Consider the following 23245-nt stretch of genomic DNA (forward strand, 5'->3'; position numbering starts at 1 on the left):
GGCCATATCACTCAATGGTGAAGAATCACTTAAAAATTCGACTAACTGGATCAGGATCCGAATCTTCACTAAAATTGAATCGATTCTTCCTTGTCACACACCCAACCTGTCCAACCAGTTTTGTCCAAATCCATCCATAACTTTTTCAGATATCCTGCTATGTATCGTTTTTGGCCCCATCTCCCAATGGTGAAGAATTGCTTTAAAAAAATAAAAATTATCATATCCGAATCCATATTCAGATCTTCACCAAAATCTAATCGAATCGTCTATGTCAAACACCCAACCGGTCCACCAAGTTTCGTCCAAATCTGTCCACATCCTTTTCAGATATCCTGCTTTGTATCGTTTTTGGCCATATCTCTCAATGGTGAAGAATTGCTTAAAAATTTTTTTTTTTATCATATCCGAATCCATATTCAGATCTTCACCAAAATCTAATCGAATCGTCTATGTCAAACACCCAACCGGTCCACCAAGTTTCGTCCAAATCTGTCCACATCTTTTTCAGATATCCTGCTGTGTATCGTTTTTGGCCATATCTCCCAATGGTGAAGAATCGCTTAGAAAAAAAAAAAATCTCATATCCGAATCCATATTCAGATCTTCACCAAAATCTAATCGAATCGTCTGTGTCAGACACCCAACCGGTCCACCAAGTTTCGTCCAAATCTGTCCACATCCTTTTCAGATATCCTGCTTTGTATCGTTTTTGGCCATATCTCTCAATGGTGAAGAATTGCTTAAAAATTTCTTTTTTTATCATATCCGAATCCATATTCAGATCTTCACCAAAATCTAATCGAATCGTCTATGTCAAACACCCAACCGGTCCACCAAGTTTCGTCCAAATCTGTCCACATCTTTTTCAGATATCCTGCTGTTTATCGTTTTTGGCCATATCTCCCAATGGTGAAGAATCGCTTAAAAAAAAAAAAAATCTCATATCCGAATCCATATTCAGATCTTCACCAAAATCTAATCGAATCGTCTGTGTCAGACACCCAACCGGTCCACCAAGTTTCGTCCAAATCTGTCCACATCCTTTTCAGATATCCTGCTTTGTATCGTTTTTGGCCATATCTCTCAATGGTGAAGAATTGCTTTAAAAAAAAAAATTTATCATATCCGAATCCATATTCAGAACTTCACCAAAATCCAATCGAATCGTCTTTGTCAGACACCGAACCGGTCCACCAAGTTTCGTCCAAATCTGTCCACATCTTTTTCAGATATCCTGCTATGTATCGTTTTTGGCCATATCTCCCAATGGTGAAGCATCACTTAAAAAATTAAATAAATCTCATATTCGAATCCATATTCAGATCTTCACGAAAATCGAATCGAATCGTCCGTGTCAAACACCCAACCTCTCCACCAAGTTTCGTCCAAATCTGTCCACATCTTTTTGAGATATCCTGCTATGTATCGTTTTTGGCCCGATCTCCCAATGGTGAAGAATCACTTTTAAAATTCTAGTAGCCGGATCCGAATCCGGATCTTCACCAAAATCGAGTCGTTTCGTCCTTGTCACATACACTACATCTCTGCCAAATTTCGTCTGAATCCATCCACAACTTTTTGAGATATTTTGTTCACAAACGGACAGACAGACAAACGGACAAACAGGGGTAAAAACATAACCTCCATCCACCTTCGGTGGCGGAAGTAACAATCATCTAAAAATAAAGTTTGACTAAACAAAGACTTTCACTTTGAAAACGAAATGATGATCTTCGAGAATGCTGACGACGCTCAGGAAAGGCTAAAAGGAGGAAGTGGTGGGAGATGTAAGCAGCATCCTTCAAGCACATGCGAGTTGAAAATGTGGCAAGATTGTCACCCATTATTAACTAGTGATACAATTTTACTTGTTTGCTTAACTTACCTTCATTAAATTCCAAGTTGGAATGACACTATCATATCCTGATGTTAAAGCTGGTTAGTATCTGATAAAGGTAGAGCCGCAATGATGCAGGAAACAGAAAACCTATTTAATCCAGACAATTGAAATATACTGAATCGAAACAACAAAGGCAACCAACCCAAGGCAATAAATAAATAAATAAATAAACAAACATACAAAACAACTGATTTTAACTAAACGTTGATGAGTAGAAAAACCACTGTGAGAAATTATGTGCGGCTGACGTTTTGATTGTAAGAACAACAACAACAAAAAAGGGTATTTTATATTTATTACCCTCGCCAGAGGACAGGGTATTGCATTTGAGTCCGTTTGTCTGTCTGTCTGTTTGTGCACAGTACTACGTCTACATCGTTGCACATAGAATCGCCAAACTTTACACACATATTTGTCTTGCCCTGGAATACACAGTGCCCAATTTTTAACTCTCTAGGCCAAAGGCATCCATTATGACGTCATAATTTGATAATATCCGACAAGTACAAAACTTCATCCAATCAAGATGCAATTTCTTGAGCGCCATGTCGGCATAAACTGGTGGAGAAAAAAAATAATGATGACGTCATCGGTCACGTGGTTCGGCCGCCATCTTGGAAAAACCAAAACACTTTGCACCTCTATATCTCCGAAAGTGCTGAATAGAAAAAAATTGAGACTTGGCTCATTGTAAAGAACTCTCCATGGGGAATAAAATATGTTAATGATGATGTCATAGATGCCTCCATTATGACATCATAATTCGACAAGTACAAAACTTCATCCGATCAAGATGAAATTTATTGAACATAATCCAGTTGCCCTGGAATAGACTGTGCCCAATTTTTAACTCTCAAGGCCCAAGGCCTCCATTATGACGTCATAATTCGACAAGTACAAAACTTCATCCAATCAAGATGCAATTTCTTGAGCGCCATGTCGGCATAAACTGGTGGAGAAAAAAAAATAATGATGACGTCATCGGTAACGTGGTTCAGCCGCCATCTTGGAAAAACCAAAAAAAATTGCACCACTATATCTCCAAAAGTGCTGAATAGAAAAATTGAGACATGGCTCATTGTAAAGAACTCTCCATGGGGAATAAAATATGTTAATGATGATGTCATAGGTGCCTCCATTATGACATCATAATTCGACAAGTACAAAACGTCATCCGATCAAGATGAAATTTATTGAACATAATCCAGTTGCCCTGGAAGAGACTGTGCCCAATTTTTAACTCTCAAGGCCCAAGACCTCCATTATGACGTCATAATTCGACAAGTACAAAACTTCATCCAATCAAGATGCAATTTCTTGAGCGCCATGTTGGCATCAACTGGTGGAGAAAAAAACAAATGATGACGTCATCGGTCACGTGGTTCGGCCGCCATCTTGGAAAAACCGAAAAACTTTGCACATCTATATCTCTGAAAGTGCTGAATAGAAAAAATTGAGACATGGCCCATTGTAAAAAACTCTCCATGGGGAATAAAATATGTAAATGATGATGTCATAGGTGCCTCCATTATGATGTCATAATTCGACAAGTACAAAACTTCATCCGATCAAGATGAAATTTCTTGAGCATAATCTAGGAATAAATTAGTTTAGAAAACAAACAATGTTGACGTCATCTGTCACGTGGTTCGGCCGCCATCTTGGAAAAACCGAAAAACTTTGCACCTCTATATCTCCGAAGGCGCTGCATAGAAATAATTGAAACATGGTTCATTGTAAAGAACTCTCGATGCAGAATAACAAATGTTAATGATGATGTCATAAGTGCCTCCATTATGATGTCATAATTCAACAAGTACAAAACTTAATCCGATCAAGATGAAATTTGTTGATCGTCATCAAAGGATAAATTGATGGAGGGAAAAAAAAGATGACGTCATCGATCACGTGTTTCGGCCGCCATATTGGTTTTTAACACAAAAGCCTTAAAAACAACTAAAACACGTCCTGGCAGGGTCTGCAATCTATGATTGCTCTTTCTTGCTTATTCTGCTGAAGGATGAATGCTCAAAACATCAAACGGATCTCATTTCACGAAGTGGTAAGCATAACCATCAATGGTTAAAATGAAAATGAATGAATGATCGTTTTAAGGCCATTTTCCCCGCAAGAGCAGGGGTTAGCCTTACGGGCCCCATGACAATCATGGTTCCCTGTTTGAGGCAATGTTTTTATGGCCGGATGCCCTTCCTGACGCCAACCCTTGGTCACGCTCTTAGGATGCGCAGGGATACAGTGTACCTATTCTAAATCGGGGTACACACCATGATCATTCATCCCAGCAAGCTGGTACTCAAATTTGCCGACCTCGGAAGGATGACAGGCTGAGTCAACCCCCCTGGCGTTAATTCAGCAATCGACTGGGATTCGAACCCAGGATCCTAGGATCCCAAGCCGGCACCCTAACCGCTAAGCCAACACCAGGCAGGTTAAGTTAAAGTACATTGACATATTGTCCACCGAGGTGGAGCATGACAAGAGCTTACACATAAAACAGCATTCCAAAACTAAAGCAATGCAACTGCATAGCCTGTACAGACGGACGGATGGACGGACAACCCGAAAACATAATGCCTACGGCCACCTTTGGTGTTACAGCAATAATACAATGTTAATAATAAATTACAAAAATAAATTACGCAATAACACAATAATAAATACAATGTTACAAAGAGCACTTTAATGCAGAGAGAACACAATTTAAGGAGAGGACAATAGATCAATTTCGAAATTGGCAGAAGTTTTTCCAAACCAATCTGTGATGAAATATTGTTGCGGTTTTGAAATAAAGGTTAATTCCCCCTCTTAGTTAGTTCCACCACAACATGAAGCCTCGCGATAGCTCAGTTATTTCTTAGTAAATGTAAGCGTAGTCCTTTCCTGTGTTTAGTTTTGCGTTTAGTAGGCCAGTGAGCTTAGGTGTTCTTTGATGCTTTTGGTTTGGCGCTGAAATGCCACGCGGCAGGCCTGAACAAGTTTACCGGGGCCGAAGGGACGAGCTGCAGGGGGAGTGGCTGGTAAGCAACGAGCCGCCAATCAGGGCTTGAGGGGAGTGGCTTACCATTGCAGCAGGAGGCGGGGCTTGGAACATTCGGGTAAGATCGGGGAGGTGCCATATAAGGTCCTGCCCCAAGCCCATAAAAGAACGGACGGCACGAGATCGCACGAGAACAGCAGCAGGACGCGTGTGAGTCAGAACGCAGAACGCAGAAGGCAGACGAGAACGCGAGTGGAGCTGCAGAATAAGGAATTGAATTGCCTATTGTACACGAACTTTCCCCCATTCCCCGTGCTCTGCGCTGTATTAATCGCGCGCTCGAAAGGACGACCCGCGCCGGGCCACAGACGCGCGATTTCCTCCTGCCTGCCTCTATCTGCATCCGCGCCGCGAGGATTTCCTCCTGCCTGCCTTCGCCTGGATACGTGCCGTGAACATCAGAGAGCCACGCCGGGTGAGCTTCCCCGAGGCAACCGACGGCAAAACGCGCTTGGCGCGCGAACCTGCTCTTCTTCCATTACCCCGTGTGAGTGATTGGGCCCATTTGTCTGGGTATAAGTTAAACTGATTAAGCTCTGCTCTGTGTCCCTTTCCTTTCATTCTGATCATTGTACATAAATAATAAATTGTGTTCTTCCTCTAATTTGACCGTTTTTGTTCCTTCCATCCATTGGCTTCGCATGGTACGAATAAAACCGCTCGAATCGGGTTCCAATAAAAGTAACAGCACGAGTCACGTGATATGCATTCCGCTCGGGCGTACTCGATTAAGCGTGGCTCGTGCGAGGCTCGATCCCCGCTTTCGTGGCAGCGTGGGTACCAAAGGTACGTGCAAATTTGTCCCGAAACCCTTTTTCACGTTTGCCCGGAAGTGGCGATTCGGTTCCGTGGACCCGAAGACCCAGGGGGGAAAAAGGGGTTTAATCCCCCCTTTGTAACGGGAACGGGCTTCGGGAGATCCGCAACAATATGTTGTGTTGTCTCGAGTCGAGTGGCGACACTATCCGCGGCTTATATAAACTGTGTCCATTCGGTGTGCGAGATGTGGTATACTGTATCCCTGTGCAGCAGACTATCGAGATTTACCAGGTATGTAAAGGCTTGCTTGCAAGGAATTAGAAAGAGATGTATGCTTTGGTTGCCTTGATATGGGACTAATAAACTGTATTCTTGTGTTGTAGTATTGGCTTGAGAAATAGCTGAATAAAGCCTCAATTATTGCCAGAGATCTGAGTTTGATTCCACATCAATTTATTCAGCTATTTCTCAAGCAATTTATTCAGCAATTCAGCTCAAAATGGATCCCACGGTACTCAGAGAAGATCAGACCACAAGTGGAATGTAAAGTATTTCCGTTGACCTTGTCTGCTAGAGCTGCTTTTCAACAACTCAAATCAGACATCGCAGAGGCTGTTGTAATCACAATAGACGAAGCGGTACCTTTCATGATCGAGACGGATGCCAGCGACTGCACGATTGCTGCTATGCTCAACTAGGCGGGATGCCCCGTCGCATTCTTTTCGAAGTCCTTGACTGAGAGCGAACAGTGACACTCTGCGATAGAAAAAGAGGCGTATGCTGTTGTCGAGGCAGTGAGACGGTGGCGTCACTTTCTCCTTGGCAAACAATTTCAACTGATAACTGATCAACAGTCAGTTGCTTTCATGTATAACGTCCGACATTCTCAAAAGATTAAGAATGACAAAATAGCTCGCTGGCGCATAGAACTGGCCGACTACAGTTTCGAGATCATGTATAGACCTGGGCGGGATAATGTGGCGGCTGATGCGCTGTCTCGGCCTGTCTGTGCTGGCATGAAATCAGAAAATTTAGGTGGGATCCACGAATCATTGTGTCATCCGGGCATCACCCAGTTATCCCACTTTGTACGATGTAGAAATCTGCCTTTTTCCATCGAAGATGTCCAGCGACTTTGTCGGTCATGCCTGTGTGTGCCGAGGTAAAGCCGCGATTTTATAAACCTCCCATGGGGACTTTGATCCACACGGCACGACCGTGGGAGCGACTACATGTGGATTTTAAGGGGCCGTTGCCGGCGCTGGGCCCACGACAATACATTCTTACAATTGTCGACGAGTACTCACGATTTCCGTTTGCATACCCCTGTGCTGATATGTCATCCACAACAGTAATACGTTGTCTTCAGGACCTGTTTCTCATGTTTGATTACCCCGCTTATGTGCATTCCGACCAGGGCACCGCATTTCTATCCAAGGAGGTTAAGCAATTCCTCCAGGAACGGGGAGGAGCCTCCAGCCGTACTACCACGTATAAACCCCAGTGCAACAGACGAGTGCAACGATACAACGGTATAGTATGGAGAGCCGTTACGATGAGCCTGAAGACACGCGGGTTACCTGTGCAATCATGGGAGGGAGTGTTACTTGAGGCGTTGCATGCCATCCGAGCACTACTCTGTACCGCGACAAACAAAACTCCCCACGAGCATTTATTTCGCTACCAGCGATGCAGCGCCAGTGGGGAATCACTACCCTCGTGGCTGGCAGAGCCCGGTCCAGCTCTGCTGAAGCGAGCGGTTAGGCACAGAAAGTACGAGCCGATGGTAGACCGCGTACACATCTTAGAAGCCAAACCGGAATACGCACACATCAGATTACAGGACGGGCGAGAGACTATGGTATCGGTCCAACACCTGGCGCCCTGCGGAAAGATGCTGAATGAGAGGGATACTAAAGCGAATGGGATTGCAGAGCCTGATCAATTGAAGACGTATGATTTGCCGAAGTTTGAGAACGGGATGATCGGAGATGTTACTTTGTTACCTAATTCGCCGATTCGAACAGTGACGGCTAGTCTGCAAAGAATCCTATCGGGTGAGGATGAACTATCCGCTACGGGTAGTGAAGGAACTGATCGGGAGGGGATATATCGCATTATCGCACTCGTTCAGGTCATCTGTGTCAGCCACCGCAGCGTCTCGGTTGGTAGGAATTGTGTGTATTATTAGACTGCTCGATATTACTTGGAATTGCTTTATGAATTGCTTGATTAATTGCTTTATGGCTTGTTTGATTTTAACGGAGGGAGAATGTGATGAAATATGTTGTATTGTCTCGAGCCTAGTGGCGAGACTATCCGTTGGAAAGGAATGACCTTGAGGGGGCTTATATAAACGGTGTCCATTCGGTGCGTGAGAGGTGGCATACTGTATCCCTGCGCAGTAGACTATCGAGATTTACCAGGTATGTAAAGGCTTGCTTGCAAGGAATTAGAAAGAGATGTATGCTTTGGTTGCCTTTATATGGGACTAATAAACTGTATTCTTGTGTTGTAGGATTGGCTTGAGAAATAGCTGAATAAAGCCTCAATTATTGCCAGAGGTCTGAGTTGATTCCACAACACAATCAATGGGCATCGAGCTCAGTGAGCAGTTCACCAACCTGGACATGGCACAAAGTGAGCAGGGAATATCCATCAAAACCTGGTCTCCAGCTTAGCTGTAGTAGTTTGTGCCGATCTAAGATCACAGCTTTCAGCTCCAGTGGTTTGCTTGGCAGGGCTATGGAAAAGGATGGAACTGCTCATTCCCAGAATATTTGACATCTCTTTTGATACAAATTAAACAGCACTCAGTAAAGCGCGTACCTCCACCAGGTTGAACAGTTTACGTTTTTTATCCCACTGTTAGGCCGGATCTGGATTCAGACCTGAACCAAAATCGCATTGGCTTGTTCTTGTCACCTAACCAACCCGTCCATCAAGTTTCGTCCAAATCCATTCACAACCTTTGGTGGCGGAGGTAAATATAATAAATATTTAACCCTCCTTAACACCCAAATTAAATTTTTATCTCAAGAACCTAGATAGGATCTCAATCAAGAAATTAAATAAATAAATAAATAAATAGGAGATCCTTTTGATCTCTCACCCCAGAAAAAAGCAGTCAGGTGACTTCAAGGAGCCAACATACATCAATAGATTTTGTAATTCGACATAAATCCACCTTTGTGATAAAATACTGAGTTCAACATGTGAATGTTATAAAAATGGCCTTGAGGAAGTTAATTTCTGGAAGTTACCTTTTATGTTAATTTTAGCCTCCTTGGAAACAGATGTCCCTTTCAAATTTGAAGCGTGGCAGGTGTAAGATTCTGCTTCTTGAATTCCTGCAAATGAACATGAAAACGTTTCGTGACAAATCTGTCGGCACAAAATAATTAAATTATTGTGCAACTCAAATACAATCCTTCTGAACTGTCCTAATCCATCCCTCATAATTATCTCAATTGTAATCATAATATATTTATGCAGGGTACACCCCATTTGAAATTTTATTTTGAAAAATATTGGTAGAAATGTCAAAGAAAGTGAATTTGGTTGTGTAAGCTTCAAATTGTTTGTAACAAATTAATTTTGACATGCCATTATTTATTTATTTTTTGTAGGTAACCCAGGGCACAACTAACAACAGAGGAGAGAATCGTCATTGTCAAGAAGATCATAAAACTAAAATCAGTGATAGGATTCCCTAGATATGATGCACCAACCTCGAAGATTATACGTCGTGCGGTTTCAAAGTGGAGAGGGACGGGCTCTGTGAAGAGCAATAATGCAGGACAATCTGAACATCCGAGAAACACGGTGTTCGAACTCCAGAGACCGTAAACCGAATTGGCGAAGTGATTGTGCGTATCCCTGGAAAATCAACAAGGTGCATTTCTCACGAAACTGGAATGTCTCAAAGCAGTGGAATTCAGGTGTAAATTCTGATATGAAGGCCCCTGGAAAATCAACAAGGTGCATTTCTCATGAAACTAGAATGTCTCAAAGCAGTGGAATTCAGGTGTAAATTCTGATATGAAGATCCCTGGAAAATCAACAAGGTGCATTTCTCATGAAACTAGAATGTCTCAAAGCAGTGGAATTCAGGTGTAAATTCTGATATGAAGGCCCCTGGAAAATCAACAAGGTGCATTTCTCATGAAACTGGAATGTCTCAAAGCAGTGGAATTCAGGTGTAAATTCTGATATGAAGACCTTCCCTTACAAAATGCATTTGATGCAGCAGTTAACCTCAGATGAAGAGCGTCGACGATGTGAATTTTCTGTGTGATTGAGTGGGATTATTGATTGAGCAGAAATCAACATAGACGACGTAATTTTCAGCGACGAATGTCATGTTTACTTGAATGGTATGTAGTCTAGGAGCCAAGACAGGAAACTTCAAATTTGTAACCTTCAACCTACAACATTGCTTTGGATACATCATATGAAAGGTGAATACCACAGGGTCAATACTAGAACGACACCTGGTAGAGCGCATTCCTCCACCAGGATGAACAGTTTAAGTTTTGTATCCCACTGATAGGCCGGATCTGGATTCGGGCCTGAACCAAAATCGCATTGGCTTGTTCTTGACACCAAAACCAACTCATCCACCTCGTTTTTTCATAATCGGGCCACAACTTTTTGAAACATCGTACTATATATTGTGTTTCACCCCATCTCTCAACGATGAAGAATCGCTTTACATTTTTTTGAAAATTCTCGTATCCGCATCCGGATCTTCATCAAAATCGAATCGATTAGTCCATGTCACATACCCAATCTGTCCACCAAGTTTCGTCCGAATCCGTCCAGAACTTTTTTTGACATATCCGCTTCACAAATAAGGAAACAGACAGACAAACAGACAGACAGGAGTGAAAACATAACCTCCATCCACCTTTGATGGCGGAGGGAATAAACCCACATGTCACCTTCAAGGTGAGCTTTTAAGGTAGATGTGCACATTTCTGAACCACTACCCAAAGATGACTCGAGCAACTTCTAAAAAACTGTATTTACCAACGAATCACAAAGAACATAACATGAAACACTACTCCAAAGCTTTGTTCATTTGGTTCTGAAAGGGCGACACACTTGGGTCAGTTTGAGCCAAACATTTATTCCCTTAATTATTTTTGTGAGAACGACGGCTTGATTTTTACCTCCACTCTCTTTACGCTAAAGGCACTTAAGACTAAATCGTCATAGCTTCAAACATGGTGAATTATAAAACATTTCTTGTTTAGGTATGCTTATACAATGTGAAAGTGTGGATTTTTATATTATATTAAGCCCAGGAGTCATTTTCTCATTGCATTTTTGAGCGAGTCGTGCTCAGTTCGCTACCCCTACCCTCATGGTGCTTCACGCAGGTTAGGCCACTTGTCAAAGCGATGAACTCTCAAACCTGTCTCCCTCCTCCAAATCCTGGGGGCGTCTGGTCAAATCCGTTTCTGGTGTTTGTTCCCCCTCCATCCCCTCCCTTAACTCAAACGGCCACACAGTTGACACCGCACATGAAAAAGCTGAATGCCTCAACTCTGTGTTTGCCTCCAAATCTTGTGTCCCAAACCCATCGCTCTCTGTACCCACCTTACCCAGTCGTACCCAGCTGCTCCTGGAATCTGTGTCTTTCTCTCCCGACAAGGTGGAGAAGTTTTTGTCAAACCTCGACTCTGATTCTGCAACTTGACCAGACGGCATCAGCCCGCGACCAGACGGCATCAGCCCGCGGGTCATAAAATCCTGCTCTGCCACTCTTTTGCACCCTCTCTCCATTCTCTTCACCCTTAGCCCAGCGGCATAGTAAAAAATACGAAACCAATTGTTCAAATTGTTCTAAAAGCACCAAAATTGGCACACATGTAGATTAATACATTCTGAACAATTTTGGATATGGAGGCATTCAAGATTCCAACTTCCAATTTTTGGATTTTTTTTCATGACTTTTTCATGACCACTTTTTCATGACCACTTTTTGACCATGACCACTTTTCATGTGACCATGACCACATGACCACATGATCATGTGATTGATCATGAGTGTAGAGGTCATGATCATGACCACATGACCACGTGATCATGACCATGACCACATGACCACTTTTCATGACCACATGACCACTTTTTCATGACCACAATTTCATGACCACCCCCCCCCCCCCCCCTCCAAGAATTCCAATTCCAATTTTTGGATATGGAGGCATTCAAGATTCCAACAGACAATCCAACTGCACTGAGGCGCTGGATGGTTGCCGGACCAGAGGTTGACTGGGACTGGGCTTTTGGTCGACTATATAACTACAATCTGACCATACTGTAAACTCCCCGTACTCTGTGTATTATTTTGACTACCATTCCATTGCAATTTTGCCAGCAATTTGAGGGCCATTTTTGAGAAGATTCATCTAAATATCTGTTAAACACTTATTGATGTTAATTCTGATGTAAAAAAAAGGAATTTTGGCCCATCTAGCACCATACTAACGACACATAATGAAGTCTATGTAATGACGCTAATGGTAAATGGCGGCCATTTTGAACAATGGCCGCCATATCTTCCACAGGGCTAATCTTGAATGCCTCCATATCCAAAAATGTTTAGAATATATTAATCTACATGTGTGCCAATTTTGGTGCTTTTAGAACAATTTGAACAATTGGTCTGCTATGCCGCAGGACTACCTTTCTTTTGCTCAAGGTCATCGGCCATCAGCTTGGACATCAGCCAACATTACCGCTTTACACAAAAAGATGCAAAAACAGATCCTTGCAACTACAGACCAATCAGCCTGCTCCCAATTATCAGCAAAGTCATGGAATCCATCATTGCTTCGGATATCAAATCCTTCCTCTTCTCCAATGGCTTGATCTCTGATCATCAATTTGGATTCAGACCAGGTCACTCTATTCTGGACATGCTGCTTCTATTGTCTCAACAATGGATGGAGGTCCTCAATGCCAAACAGAAAATCAGAGCTGTATCCCTTGCCATATCTCTTGCCTTCAATACGGTCTGGCACCCTGCCCTGCTCACCAAACTCTCTCCCTTATGGTATCCATGCAAAACCTCCACACATGGCTTGTGGAATTCCTCCTCAGGCACAGTCAACATGTGGCCCTGAATGGAATTCTCTCATCTCCTCTTCCTGTTCAGGCTGGAGTTCCCCAAGGTAGTGTTCTGGGCCCCGTGCTTTTTGTGGTCTTCATCAATGATCTCTCTGACTCTCTGGAAAATCTTCTCTATCTTTTTGCTGATGACTCCACTCTCTGCCGCTCCATATTGTAGAAGTATAAAAACTTCTAGTTAAGTGAGTTTTCGCAGGTATTCCAATTGAAACTTATCCCTTGTCCTCTTAATTAATAAAATGCATTATGACAACAAACTCTGATGTATTTCAGTTCTTTGATGAATCTTAACAATACTACGCTATAGTTTGTAAGAATCTTGTAGGAAAAGGATTAATTATATTATTAAGGATGTGTGTATATATACAGTCACGTGAAAAAGTAAGTACACCCGATGTAAAGTTTTGACTTTTTCCAGATATTTCAACATACAGCTATTTGATCTTCATTTCAACAATATTTAAAGATAAAGATGATATAATATAACAAATATCATGAAACATTTACATTTTGTAGTCCATTATATAATTTAAATAAACATAAATGCAAATTTCGCATGTGGAAAAAGTAAGTACACCCCTACATTTATCACTACTTCAAATACCTAAAATTAGAATCAGGTGCACCAGCTCAGGTGCAAATGATTAGAACATGGTTAGAGAGGATCTTGGAGGAACCAATCTTATTTAAACCTCAGACATTTAGTTTGGTTTGCTCTTTGTTGTTGAAGTGTGCGGCGTCACCATGCCGAGATCAAAAGAGCTCTCTGAGTCCTTCAGAAAGAAGGTTATAGATGTCTACGAGTCTGGGAAGGGATTTAAAAAGATCTCCAAACAATTTGAAATCAATCATTCGACTGTCTGGAAGATCATCTACAAGTGGAGAAGATTCCAAACAACTGCCAACTTGTTCAGGCCAGGCCGCCCCAGCAAGTTCAGCCTGAGAGCAGACCGCAAGATGCTGAAATAATTCTCTAAGAACCCCAGAATGACATCACGGGACCTACAGGTAGCTCTTGCCACTGTTGATGTCAAAGTGCACGAGTCTACCATTAGAAAGAGGCTGCACAAATTTGATCTACATGGGAGGTGTGCCAGGAGGAAACCTTTGCTGTCCAGAAAGAACATCAGGGCAAGACTAAAGTTGGCCAATGAACATCTCGGCAAAGACCAGCACTTCTGGAACAATGTGCTCTGGACAGATGAGTCAAAGGTAGAGCTATTTGACCACAGTACCAGAAGACATGTTTGGCGAAAACCAAAGGCAGCATTTGACCACAAGAACCGGATACCAACTGTAAAGCATGGTGGTGGAAATATTATGGTTTGGGGCAGCTTTGCTGCATCAGGGCCTGGGCAGCTCTCCATCATAGAATCCACTATGAATTCTTCATTGTACCAGAGGGTGCTTGAGGATAATGTGAGGCCATCTGTCGGAAAGTTGAAGCTCAACCGAAGGTGGACCTTGCAACATGACAATGACCCTAAACATACCAGTAAATCCACCAAGGAATGGCTGAAAAGAAAGAAATGGAGGGTTCTGGAATGGCCAAGTCAAAGCCCGGATATAAATCCCATCGAGAAGTTGTGGGGGTATTTGAAACGAGCTGTGCATGCAGGAAACCCCTCAAACATCGCACAGCTGAAAGAATTCTGCATGGAGGAGTGGGCAAAAATTTCTCCCAGTCGATGTCAGAGACTGGTAGACAGTTATAAGAAACGCCTACTTGACGTTGTTTCTGCCAAAGGGGGCAATACCACCTATTAGAGCCAAGGGTGTACTTACTTTTTCCATGTGCGAAATTTGCATTTATGTTTGTTTAAATTATACAATGGACTACAAAATGTAAATGCTTCATGATATTTGTTATGTTATATCACCTTTATCTATCAATATTGTTGAAATGAAGATCAAATAGCTGTATGTTGAAATATGTTGAAAAAGTCAAAACTTTACATGGGGTGTACTTACTTACTTTTTCATGTGACTCTATGTATTACATTTAAAGGAATTTAAAAGTGTAACTCAGACTCCGGTTGACTCAAGAGTGCCTTTGTGATGGACAGATATACATTCATTTGCAGTTCTGTGTAAATACTAATTGGGGATAAGGTTTGTGAAAGCTTCGTTGTACAAAGGCAATTATCTTCTGGTTGAAGTGACCCACTGAGAAGATAACGGTTTAATCAGGGATCCCTCATCCCCCGATCCATTCCCTCCCCACTCCCTACTTCCTTATCAGTAATTCCTCAAACCCCAATCTCCTCCCTCCTACCCCCTCCCACTGTGAGTACCCAATCAAATCTTCTCCTGTTGTTCTCAATTACTATAAAATGAAGTAAATGCAACTGAATGAAGAAGAATACTCGTGTCGACCCGGGGTCCTTGTGCTGTGCGAGTTGGTTATACCATGTATTTCTGTTGTAACAGAATGAGTATTTTTCCCAGTGTTATTAAATTTTACAAGTATTCAATGAGTGAAAATGACTTGGTTTATGTGCACAAATTGTTCCACGACAAGATGGCGCCCAACGTGGAGCCACTTCAAACAGGGATTAAGACCCATACTCGGCAAGGTGATTCCACAATTCTGATGTTGAGGTGGAGTGATGGACTCTCATCTGCTGGTAGACGGAGTTGTTCTTAACCGCTGTTGAACGTGGCTCCGGACCATGTAAATATTTAATATCACTGTTGTTGTGTGTATATATTATATGTATTGATGTTCGAAAGTGTTTCATGATATTATTGAAGAGGTCATTGAAGAGGTCACTTGGGAGAGTTGGGGACAAAGGGAACTCCCAGGCACTGATCATGCAAAACCCTGTTACTAGGACGAAGGAAAATCCTATGCACTGATCCCGTGAAACCCTGTTGTCCCATAGGTGTTGAAAAGATACACCTGGACAGGTCGCGAGAGACGACCTTTCAATATTTTGCCCACAGCCTTGAGCTGCCCCTAAAAGTGTGTACTGATAGTTGAAATCCTGTAGGTATACTTATGGTGAGGTCCTGAAGCACACATGCCTGGTAGACGCTGGGGTAGTGGGTAGTTTAAAAAGCTGGTCAGTCTGCTATGTTTTGTAGAGAAATAAATTTATATATGAATATATTTAGAGGATATATAATATATATACATATGCAGGACGGTCGGGAATTGGCCCATGATATGGTATGTTGCTTGGTGTTGGAAATGGAGAGGTATTTGTTGTCTTATAATTTTGTATTTTGTTATGGTTAACCAAGTATAATATTGAGTAAATTGTAGAGAGTGTCTAAAAAAAAAACCCTTCACAAGTGTCATAAAGCAGATTTGTGTGTGCCCCACAAAATTGCTTTTGGCTTTGTGAATTAAGTATCGAATAAATAAGGACTGAATGTATCTAGTTTGAGAGAGTGATAAATTGAGAAAAAAGTATTCAATGAGTGAACATGACTTGGTCTATGTACACAAATTGTTCCACGACAATATCTTAACCCTCAGATCGGCAGTCTGCAGCCTCCTCACTCTCCGCAGACCTGGACAATATCACAAACTGGTCAAACAAGTGGAACATGTCTTTCAATCCTGACAAATCTCACACTCTCACTTTGTATCGCCGAAAAGACAGTCTAGACAAACCCTCCCATCTACTTTCTGAACAATCCTCTCCAAGAGGTTCTGTCACTCAAGCCTTTGGGTCTCACTATCTGCCATGATCTGTCCTGGGAAAACCACATATCAAATCTGGCCTCCAAATCCAGTCGCCGACAAAGCTTTCATCCGCAGCTCAATATAATACTGCTCTCCTCTCTGGGCTGGTGCTCCTGCCTCATACCTAGCACGGCTTCATGCTGTAGAAACCAAAGGTTTTGGAATCATGGGAATCTCCTGTGATGAAGCTGATTCTAAGCGCCTTTCTCTCTCTCTCACCGCAGGCAGGTTGATGGTCTTTCTGTCTTCTACCGACTCCTCTCCGGCCTTGCACCCCCAGCTCTCTCTGGGCTCTGTCCCCCAAATATTCCTACAGGTCGCACAAGATCTGCCAGCAACCCTCTGATGGTTAAACTGCCAAAATCAAGACTCTCTGCTCACCTTCACTCCTTCATTCCTCTTTTCTCCCACCTCTGGAACAATCTCCCTCACTCTCTTCAATCCCTCTCCTCCGTCCAGGTCTTTAAACCAGCTGTTCACCACCATCTCTTATCTTCCCCCATCCAAAATCTTGATCTTTTCTACCCCCGTTAATTCACCCCAAACCTACCTCTTTCAGTCTCCAATTGCATTCCTGAAATTCCTAGTGGTGTTCATTTGTTTTATACCGTGTACCCCCCGCCCTCCCCCAGCCCTCTCCCTTCCACAGATCTACCGACGTCCCTGTTCTCTACTATTGTTGTGCAACATTCTATTAAAAATTATACTTTAACATTATGGGGTATTATGTGTAGATCAGTGACAAAAATAAATCTCAATTTAATCCATTTTAAATTTAGGCTGCAACAACAAAATGTGAAAAAGTCAAGGGGTTTGAATACTTCCTGAAGGCGGTGTGTGTTTAATTACATGGAACTTCAACACAGGAGTATGCCATTATGCCCATTAAAGCCTGCGCTACGCTTGCCAATCTATGGTTGTTTGTTTGTGTTATATCCTCTTAAATGCTGAACATCAAACAAGGAAGCAGCACGTACCGTACCATTTTAAAAAATTTTGGCGTGACTCGGCCGGGGTTCCAACCACCGACTTCCCTGGCTCAGAGTGGATGCTCTAACCATTACACCACCAAGGCTCGTCAAATGTGCGTTCAATAAAACACGTAGTACACTGTTCAACACGTAGAAATCACCTGGTACGAGCAGGGCATCCGGAGGATGATTATCTGCCAAATTGACCCTGATATGACCGTTTCGATACCACGTGATGTTTATTGGATCTGGAGGCCCGGCAGCATCACAGGACAGCTTGAACGGTTCTCCAACTGAAACATTCAACCCGAGGGGGTGCTGCGTCAACGTGGGGCGGCCTGGTACAGCAGGGAGGCGTTTGAGGGAAAAGAGACGTGAGAAACATCAACATGCGTATTAATATTATATTGTTGAAAAGGAAGAACAAATGATAAAGGTCAAAAATAAATAAATAGCACAGTAATAGTCAGAAAATTTATCATAGCAATTCCAAAAATGTAAAGGTTATCATTAACAAATAAAAGAAATGTTAACATATATAATTAATCATTGCATGAACTTTAACCTTCCGAATAGCGAAAAGTACAAGTGAAACAAGTCTTTCTCTGTCTCGTGTGAAACTTCCCTCGCCCCCAAAATTCTTTCCAACTCGTTTAACAATAAAGAGTATGCTTCTTTTCTCACCCTGGTCATATTACTGCAAAACAATCCCCCCTCCATCCCGCTAAACTCCACCCGGCCCAAGATCATCATGCAGAGAGTACACAGATAGCCTATTGCAAGAAAATCAATTCATCATTGACATAAGCTGAGCAAGAAAGGGGGAGAGAGGATTAAATATGGGAATAATAAAGTGAAATAAAGTTCTTCTTCACACTTTTGAACCTAAGGATCATGTGAAATTACCAAGGTCCTCTTCTTCCTCACCAACGACAAGGCTGACCAGTTTTATGATGGCTTCTCCTACTGCCCTCTCATCTCCATAAAGCCCCTTTCCATCCAGATCACACGGGATTCTACCAGAAACCATTTTCTTGTTACCGTGTTGTCTATCGATGCAATGCCACCTGTTTTCTCGGTTAACAAGCGTTACGCCTAGGTCCCCAGTCGGGGAAGTGATGTGAGTTGACAAAGTGGCAGACGCAGAAAACATGCTATTAAAGCGCGGCGTTACGCGCGCTGCTTGCGAGCAAGGAGGAAGCGGACAAGCGGTAACTTATAAGCGTCTTTATTTCAGGAGCTGACTGTAACACTGGCGCGCTCCGGGCTGCGCGCCCGGTGTATATCATGAGGCCACGCCTACCCCTCGGGCGTGGCCACCACCCACTTGGTGTGCGGAATGATGTCACCACGCCAGTGGGCTTTTGTGTCCGCCACACGTGCCCCCCCAGAATTCCCGCGCACCTGGAGGGCCAGTTTGCGGGGCAGACGAATGACCCGGCCGAAGCGCCCCCTGGCGATCGGCGGCGTCCGGGGTGCAGGGATGCCAGGTGGGATGCCCCTGGCTGCCCCTGGGATGGGTGCAGGACCGGGGGGCGGCATGGCGGCGGGGCTGGGCGGTGCCGGGGGTCTGCCCGCAGGGGGGCGGCCCCGACGTGGGGGTCGGGCCACTGGCGGTGGATGGTCCACGTCGAGGTGGGCCGGCTTGAGGCGGTCTACCGAAACGCGGTCAGGAGTACCGCCGATGCCCAGGGTGAAGTGCTTCGCCCCGGTCTCCAGCACGCGGAAAGGCCCGTCGTACGGGGGCCGCAGTGGTGTCCGGTGGGCATCGTGGCGGACGAAGACGTACTCCGCCGTGCGAAGCTCCGGGGTGACGTGCGTCGGTGGGTGCCCGTGGCAAGCCGTTGGCACCGGGGCGAACCTCTGGGCGGTCTCTTGCAGAGCGGAGCGCTGCTGTGCCGCGGGCCATGGTGCCGTGGAGTCGGGGAGGAACTCGCCCGGCACCCGCAGCGGTTGCCCGAAGACCAACTCCGCCGCGGATGCGCGCAGGTCCTCCTTGGGCGCCGTCCGGAGGCCCAGCAGGACCCAGGGGAGCCTGTCGACCCAGCCGCCGTCGCGGAGGGTGGCCCGGAGCGCGGCCTTCAATGAGCGGTGAAATCGCTCACATAGGCCGTTAGCCTGGGGGTGGTAGGCCATGGTTCGGTGCAGCCAGACCCCGAGCCCCTGCGCGACCGCCCCCCAGAGCTCCGAGGTGAACTGGGGGCCGCGGTCGGACGAGATGTCTGAGGGGGCACCGAACCGGGCGACCCAGGTGGCGATGAAAGCCTGCGCGACATCGGCCGCCGTTGTCGACGCCAAGGGCACGGCCTCCGGCCACCGGGTGGTGCGGTCCACCATGGTGAGGACGTAGGTGAAACTCCGCGAGGGGGGCAGAGGTCCCACCAGGTCCACGTGGACGTGGTCAAACCAGCGTTCCGGCACCGTGAACGGGGCCAACGGGGCCTGGGTGTGCCGGTGCACCTTGGCGCGCTGGCACGCGAGGCACGTCCTGGCCCAGCCGCGGACGGCCTTCCGGAGGCCATGCCAGACAAACTTGTCGGCGATCAGCCTTTGGGAGGCCCTCGCGCCTGGGTGGGACAGGCCGTGGATGGCGTCAAACACCTGGCGCTGCCAGCCCGCGGGCACGATGGGGCGAGGACGCCCGAGGGAGATGTCGCACAAGAGGGCCGCACCCGCGCCATCGAACGCCACCTCGGTGACGCGGAGGCCCGTGACGGCGGTCCGCAAGGCCTGGACGTCGGGGTCAGCGGCCTGGTCCGCTGCCATCCGGGCATAGTCGATGCCGAGGTGGACTGCGTGGGCGACGGCCCGGGAAAGGCAATCCGCCACCGGGTTGTCCTTCCCCGCGACGTGCTCGATGTCTGTCGTGTACTCGGACACGGCCGAGAGGTGACGCTGCTGCCGGGCCGACCACGGCTCGGTGACCTTGCCCGTCGCGAAGATCAGCGGCTTGTGGTCGACAAAGGCAGTGAACGCACGGCCCTCGAGCAGATGGCGGAAGTGCCTGACCGCCAAGTGAAGCCCGAGCAACTCGCGGTCGAAGGTACTGTAACGGCGTTCGGGCGGGCGAAGCTGCCGGCTAAAGAACGCCAGCGGTTGCCAAGCTCCACGCACCCATTGCTCGTGCACCGCGCCCACCGCATAGTCCGAGGCATCGGTGGTGAGGGCGATCGGTGCATCAGGCGCCGGGTGCGCGAGCATGGTGGCGTTAGCCAAGGCGAGCTTCGCGCCCGTGAACGCCGTGTCCATCTGCTCGGTCCAGGTAATGTCGCCTTTGCCCGGCTTACCTCGGAGAGCTTCGTGCAGGGGGCGCAGGAGCTGGGCGATACGGGGCAGGAACCGATGGTAAAAGTTCACCATGCCCAGGAACTCCTGCAGCCCTCTGATCGTGCGGGGGCGTGGAAACCCCTTCACCGCCTCCACCTTGGCCGGCAGGGGGACGGCTGCGTGCCTGGTGACACGGTGCCCCAGAAAATCGATTATGGTGGCGCCGAACCAGCACTTTGCGGGGTTCACAATCAGGCCATGCTGGCCCAGGCGTTCGAAGAGCGTGCGGAGGTGGCGTAGGTGCTCTTCGCGGGATGCGCTGGCGACGAGGATATCGTCCAGGTAGACGTAGACAAAATCCAAGTCACGCAGGACGCTGTCCATCAGTCGCTGGAACGCCTGAGCCGCATTCTTCAGACCGAAGGGCATGCGCAGGAACTCGAAGAGTCCGAATGGCGTGATGACCGCCGTCTTCGGGACGTCCTCCGGCCTGACGGGGACCTGATGGTAGCCGCGTATGAGGTCCACCTTCGAGAAGAAGGACATGCCCGCCAAACGGGCGGAAAAGTCCTGAATGTGGGGGACGGGGTAGCGGTCGGGAGTCGTGGCGTCATTGAGACGGCGATAGTCCCCGCACGGTCGCCATCCCCCGCCGGGCTTCGGCACGATGTGCAGCGGCGACGCCCAAGCGCTCTCTGAGTGCCGAACGATGCCGAGTCGCTCCAGGGTAGCGAACGCCGCTTTTGCCACCGCCAGCTTCGTCGGCTCGAGGCGGCGTGCCCGGGCGTAGACCGGTGGCCCGACGGTGGGGATGTGATGGGCCACCCCGTGCTTGACGGCCCCCGCCGAGAAGGTGGGCCGCGTGAGGGTCGGGAAGCCGGCGAGGAGGCGGGTGAATGCGTCCGCTGCCGGAAGCGTACAGACCAACGTGGCCGGAACCGAACCGTTCGGCAAGCCGCTTGGCAAGCCGCTCGTTGAGCTGGGCAACGCACAAGCGAGCGAGCTGAACGTCTCGGCCTGGACAAGACGTCTGCGCTTGACGTCGACCAGGAGCCCATTAGCACACAGGAAGTCCGCGCCAAGCAGTGCCATGGGCACGTCGGCGGTGACGAACGTCCATCGGAAAACCTGCCCTCCGAACCGCAGAGAGAGGCAGCGTTTTCCGTACGTACGGATGGGCGTCCCGTTCGCGGCAAGCAGCGCGGGGCCCCCACCCGCGGCGTGCTTGTCTGACGTGCCGGCGGGAATGACACTCACCTGCGCTCCCGTGTCGCACAGGTAACGGCGCCCGGAGAAGGTGTCCGTTATGAACAGCAGGCTGCTCGAACGGCCGGCGCTCTTCACCACTATTGAGCGCCGGCCCAGGCGTTTCCCGACCTGTTGAAGGAGCATGGCGGATGACACTGCCGAGCTTCGTGGCCGAACTTGGCGTGGAACCAGCACCAGGTGGTGGAGCTGGAGGAGCGCGGCTGGCTCCGACAGGCCGGTGGAGTTGGCGGGTTTCCCCGCGGTGGCGGTTTTCGCCGCGGCGGTGGGCGGGGCGTGGCGGCGGTCACGAGGTGCGTATCAGCATGCTGCGTATGCTGTATAAGCTGATGCTGTGGATCAGCAGCATCAGCAGCAGCATCAGCAGCATCAGCCACGAGGGCCGTGACGGCCACGCCAACTCTCGCCCGCGTGTCCGAAGCGGCGAAGTACTTGTCCGCCTCGGCCGCCAATGCTCAGGGTTCCGTTAGCCCGGTCCCGGCCAACGCGAGGCGAACCTGCGCTGGAAGTTGGCGACGGAAAAGCGCCCGGAATAGAGAACCGGGGGCTTCGTCGCCCAACAGTGACAGCATATGGTCCATTCGGACCGACGGGCGCGTGTCACCGAGCTCGGGGAGATCCAGGAGGCGGTCGGCCCGTGCGTCGTCCGTGAGGCCGAACGTGGCTAGGAGTAGCCGCTTGAGTGCCTCGTACTTGTGACCGTCCGGTGGGTGGCGAAGGACGGACACAACTCGAGCGGCCGTGCCGGGCCCGAGGGAGGCGACGACGTGGCAATAGCGCGTGTCATCGCCGGTGAGGCGCCGAAGCTGAAATTGGGCTTCGGCCTGGACGAACCAGACTTCGGCCTGAGCCTCCCAAAATTCGGGAAGTTTGATGAAGTTGGCCATGGCAATGGCGTCGCGTGTGGAAGGATCGCTCCGGCAGATCCAACGTCAAGGGGCTCACCAGTAAAGCGCGGCGTTACGCGCGCTGCTTGCAAGCAAGGAGGAAGCGGACAAGCGGTAACTTATAAGCGTCTTTATTTCAGGAGCTCACTGTAACACTGGCGCGCTCCGGGCTGCGCGCCCGGTGTATATCATGAGGCCACGCCTACCCCTCGGGCGTGGCCACCGCCCACTTGGTGCGCGGAATGATGTCACCACGCCAGTGGGCTTTTGTGTCCGCCACACTATGATATAATATTTCAC

At 47.2% G+C, this 23245-nt stretch overlaps 1 protein-coding gene across 4 annotated transcripts in view; it reads right to left on the reverse strand.

The window, feature by feature from the left end:
- LOC137426493 (tyrosine-protein kinase Mer) overlaps nt 1-23245 on the reverse strand; it is a 122859-nt gene that overhangs the window by 70332 nt on the left and 29282 nt on the right. For 3 of the 4 annotated variants that reach the window (XM_068115079.2, XM_068115081.2, XM_078779349.1), the window contains exons 4-6: nt 17687-17863; nt 8984-9070; nt 8345-8463 (exon numbers count right to left, since the gene is read on the reverse strand). In XM_068115079.2, the coding sequence (XP_067971180.2) occupies nt 8345-8463; nt 8984-9070; nt 17687-17863 (383 nt within the window). The remainder of the gene's footprint in view (nt 1-8344; nt 8464-8983; nt 9071-17686; nt 17864-23245) is intronic. The other variant, XM_068115080.2, reaches the window with a different exon arrangement.

This window comes from Myxine glutinosa, chromosome 5 (assembly GCF_964187855.1).
Source record: "Myxine glutinosa chromosome 5, kmMyxGlut1.1, whole genome shotgun sequence".
In the NCBI taxonomy this organism is placed as follows: Eukaryota; Metazoa; Chordata; class Myxini; order Myxiniformes; family Myxinidae; genus Myxine; species Myxine glutinosa.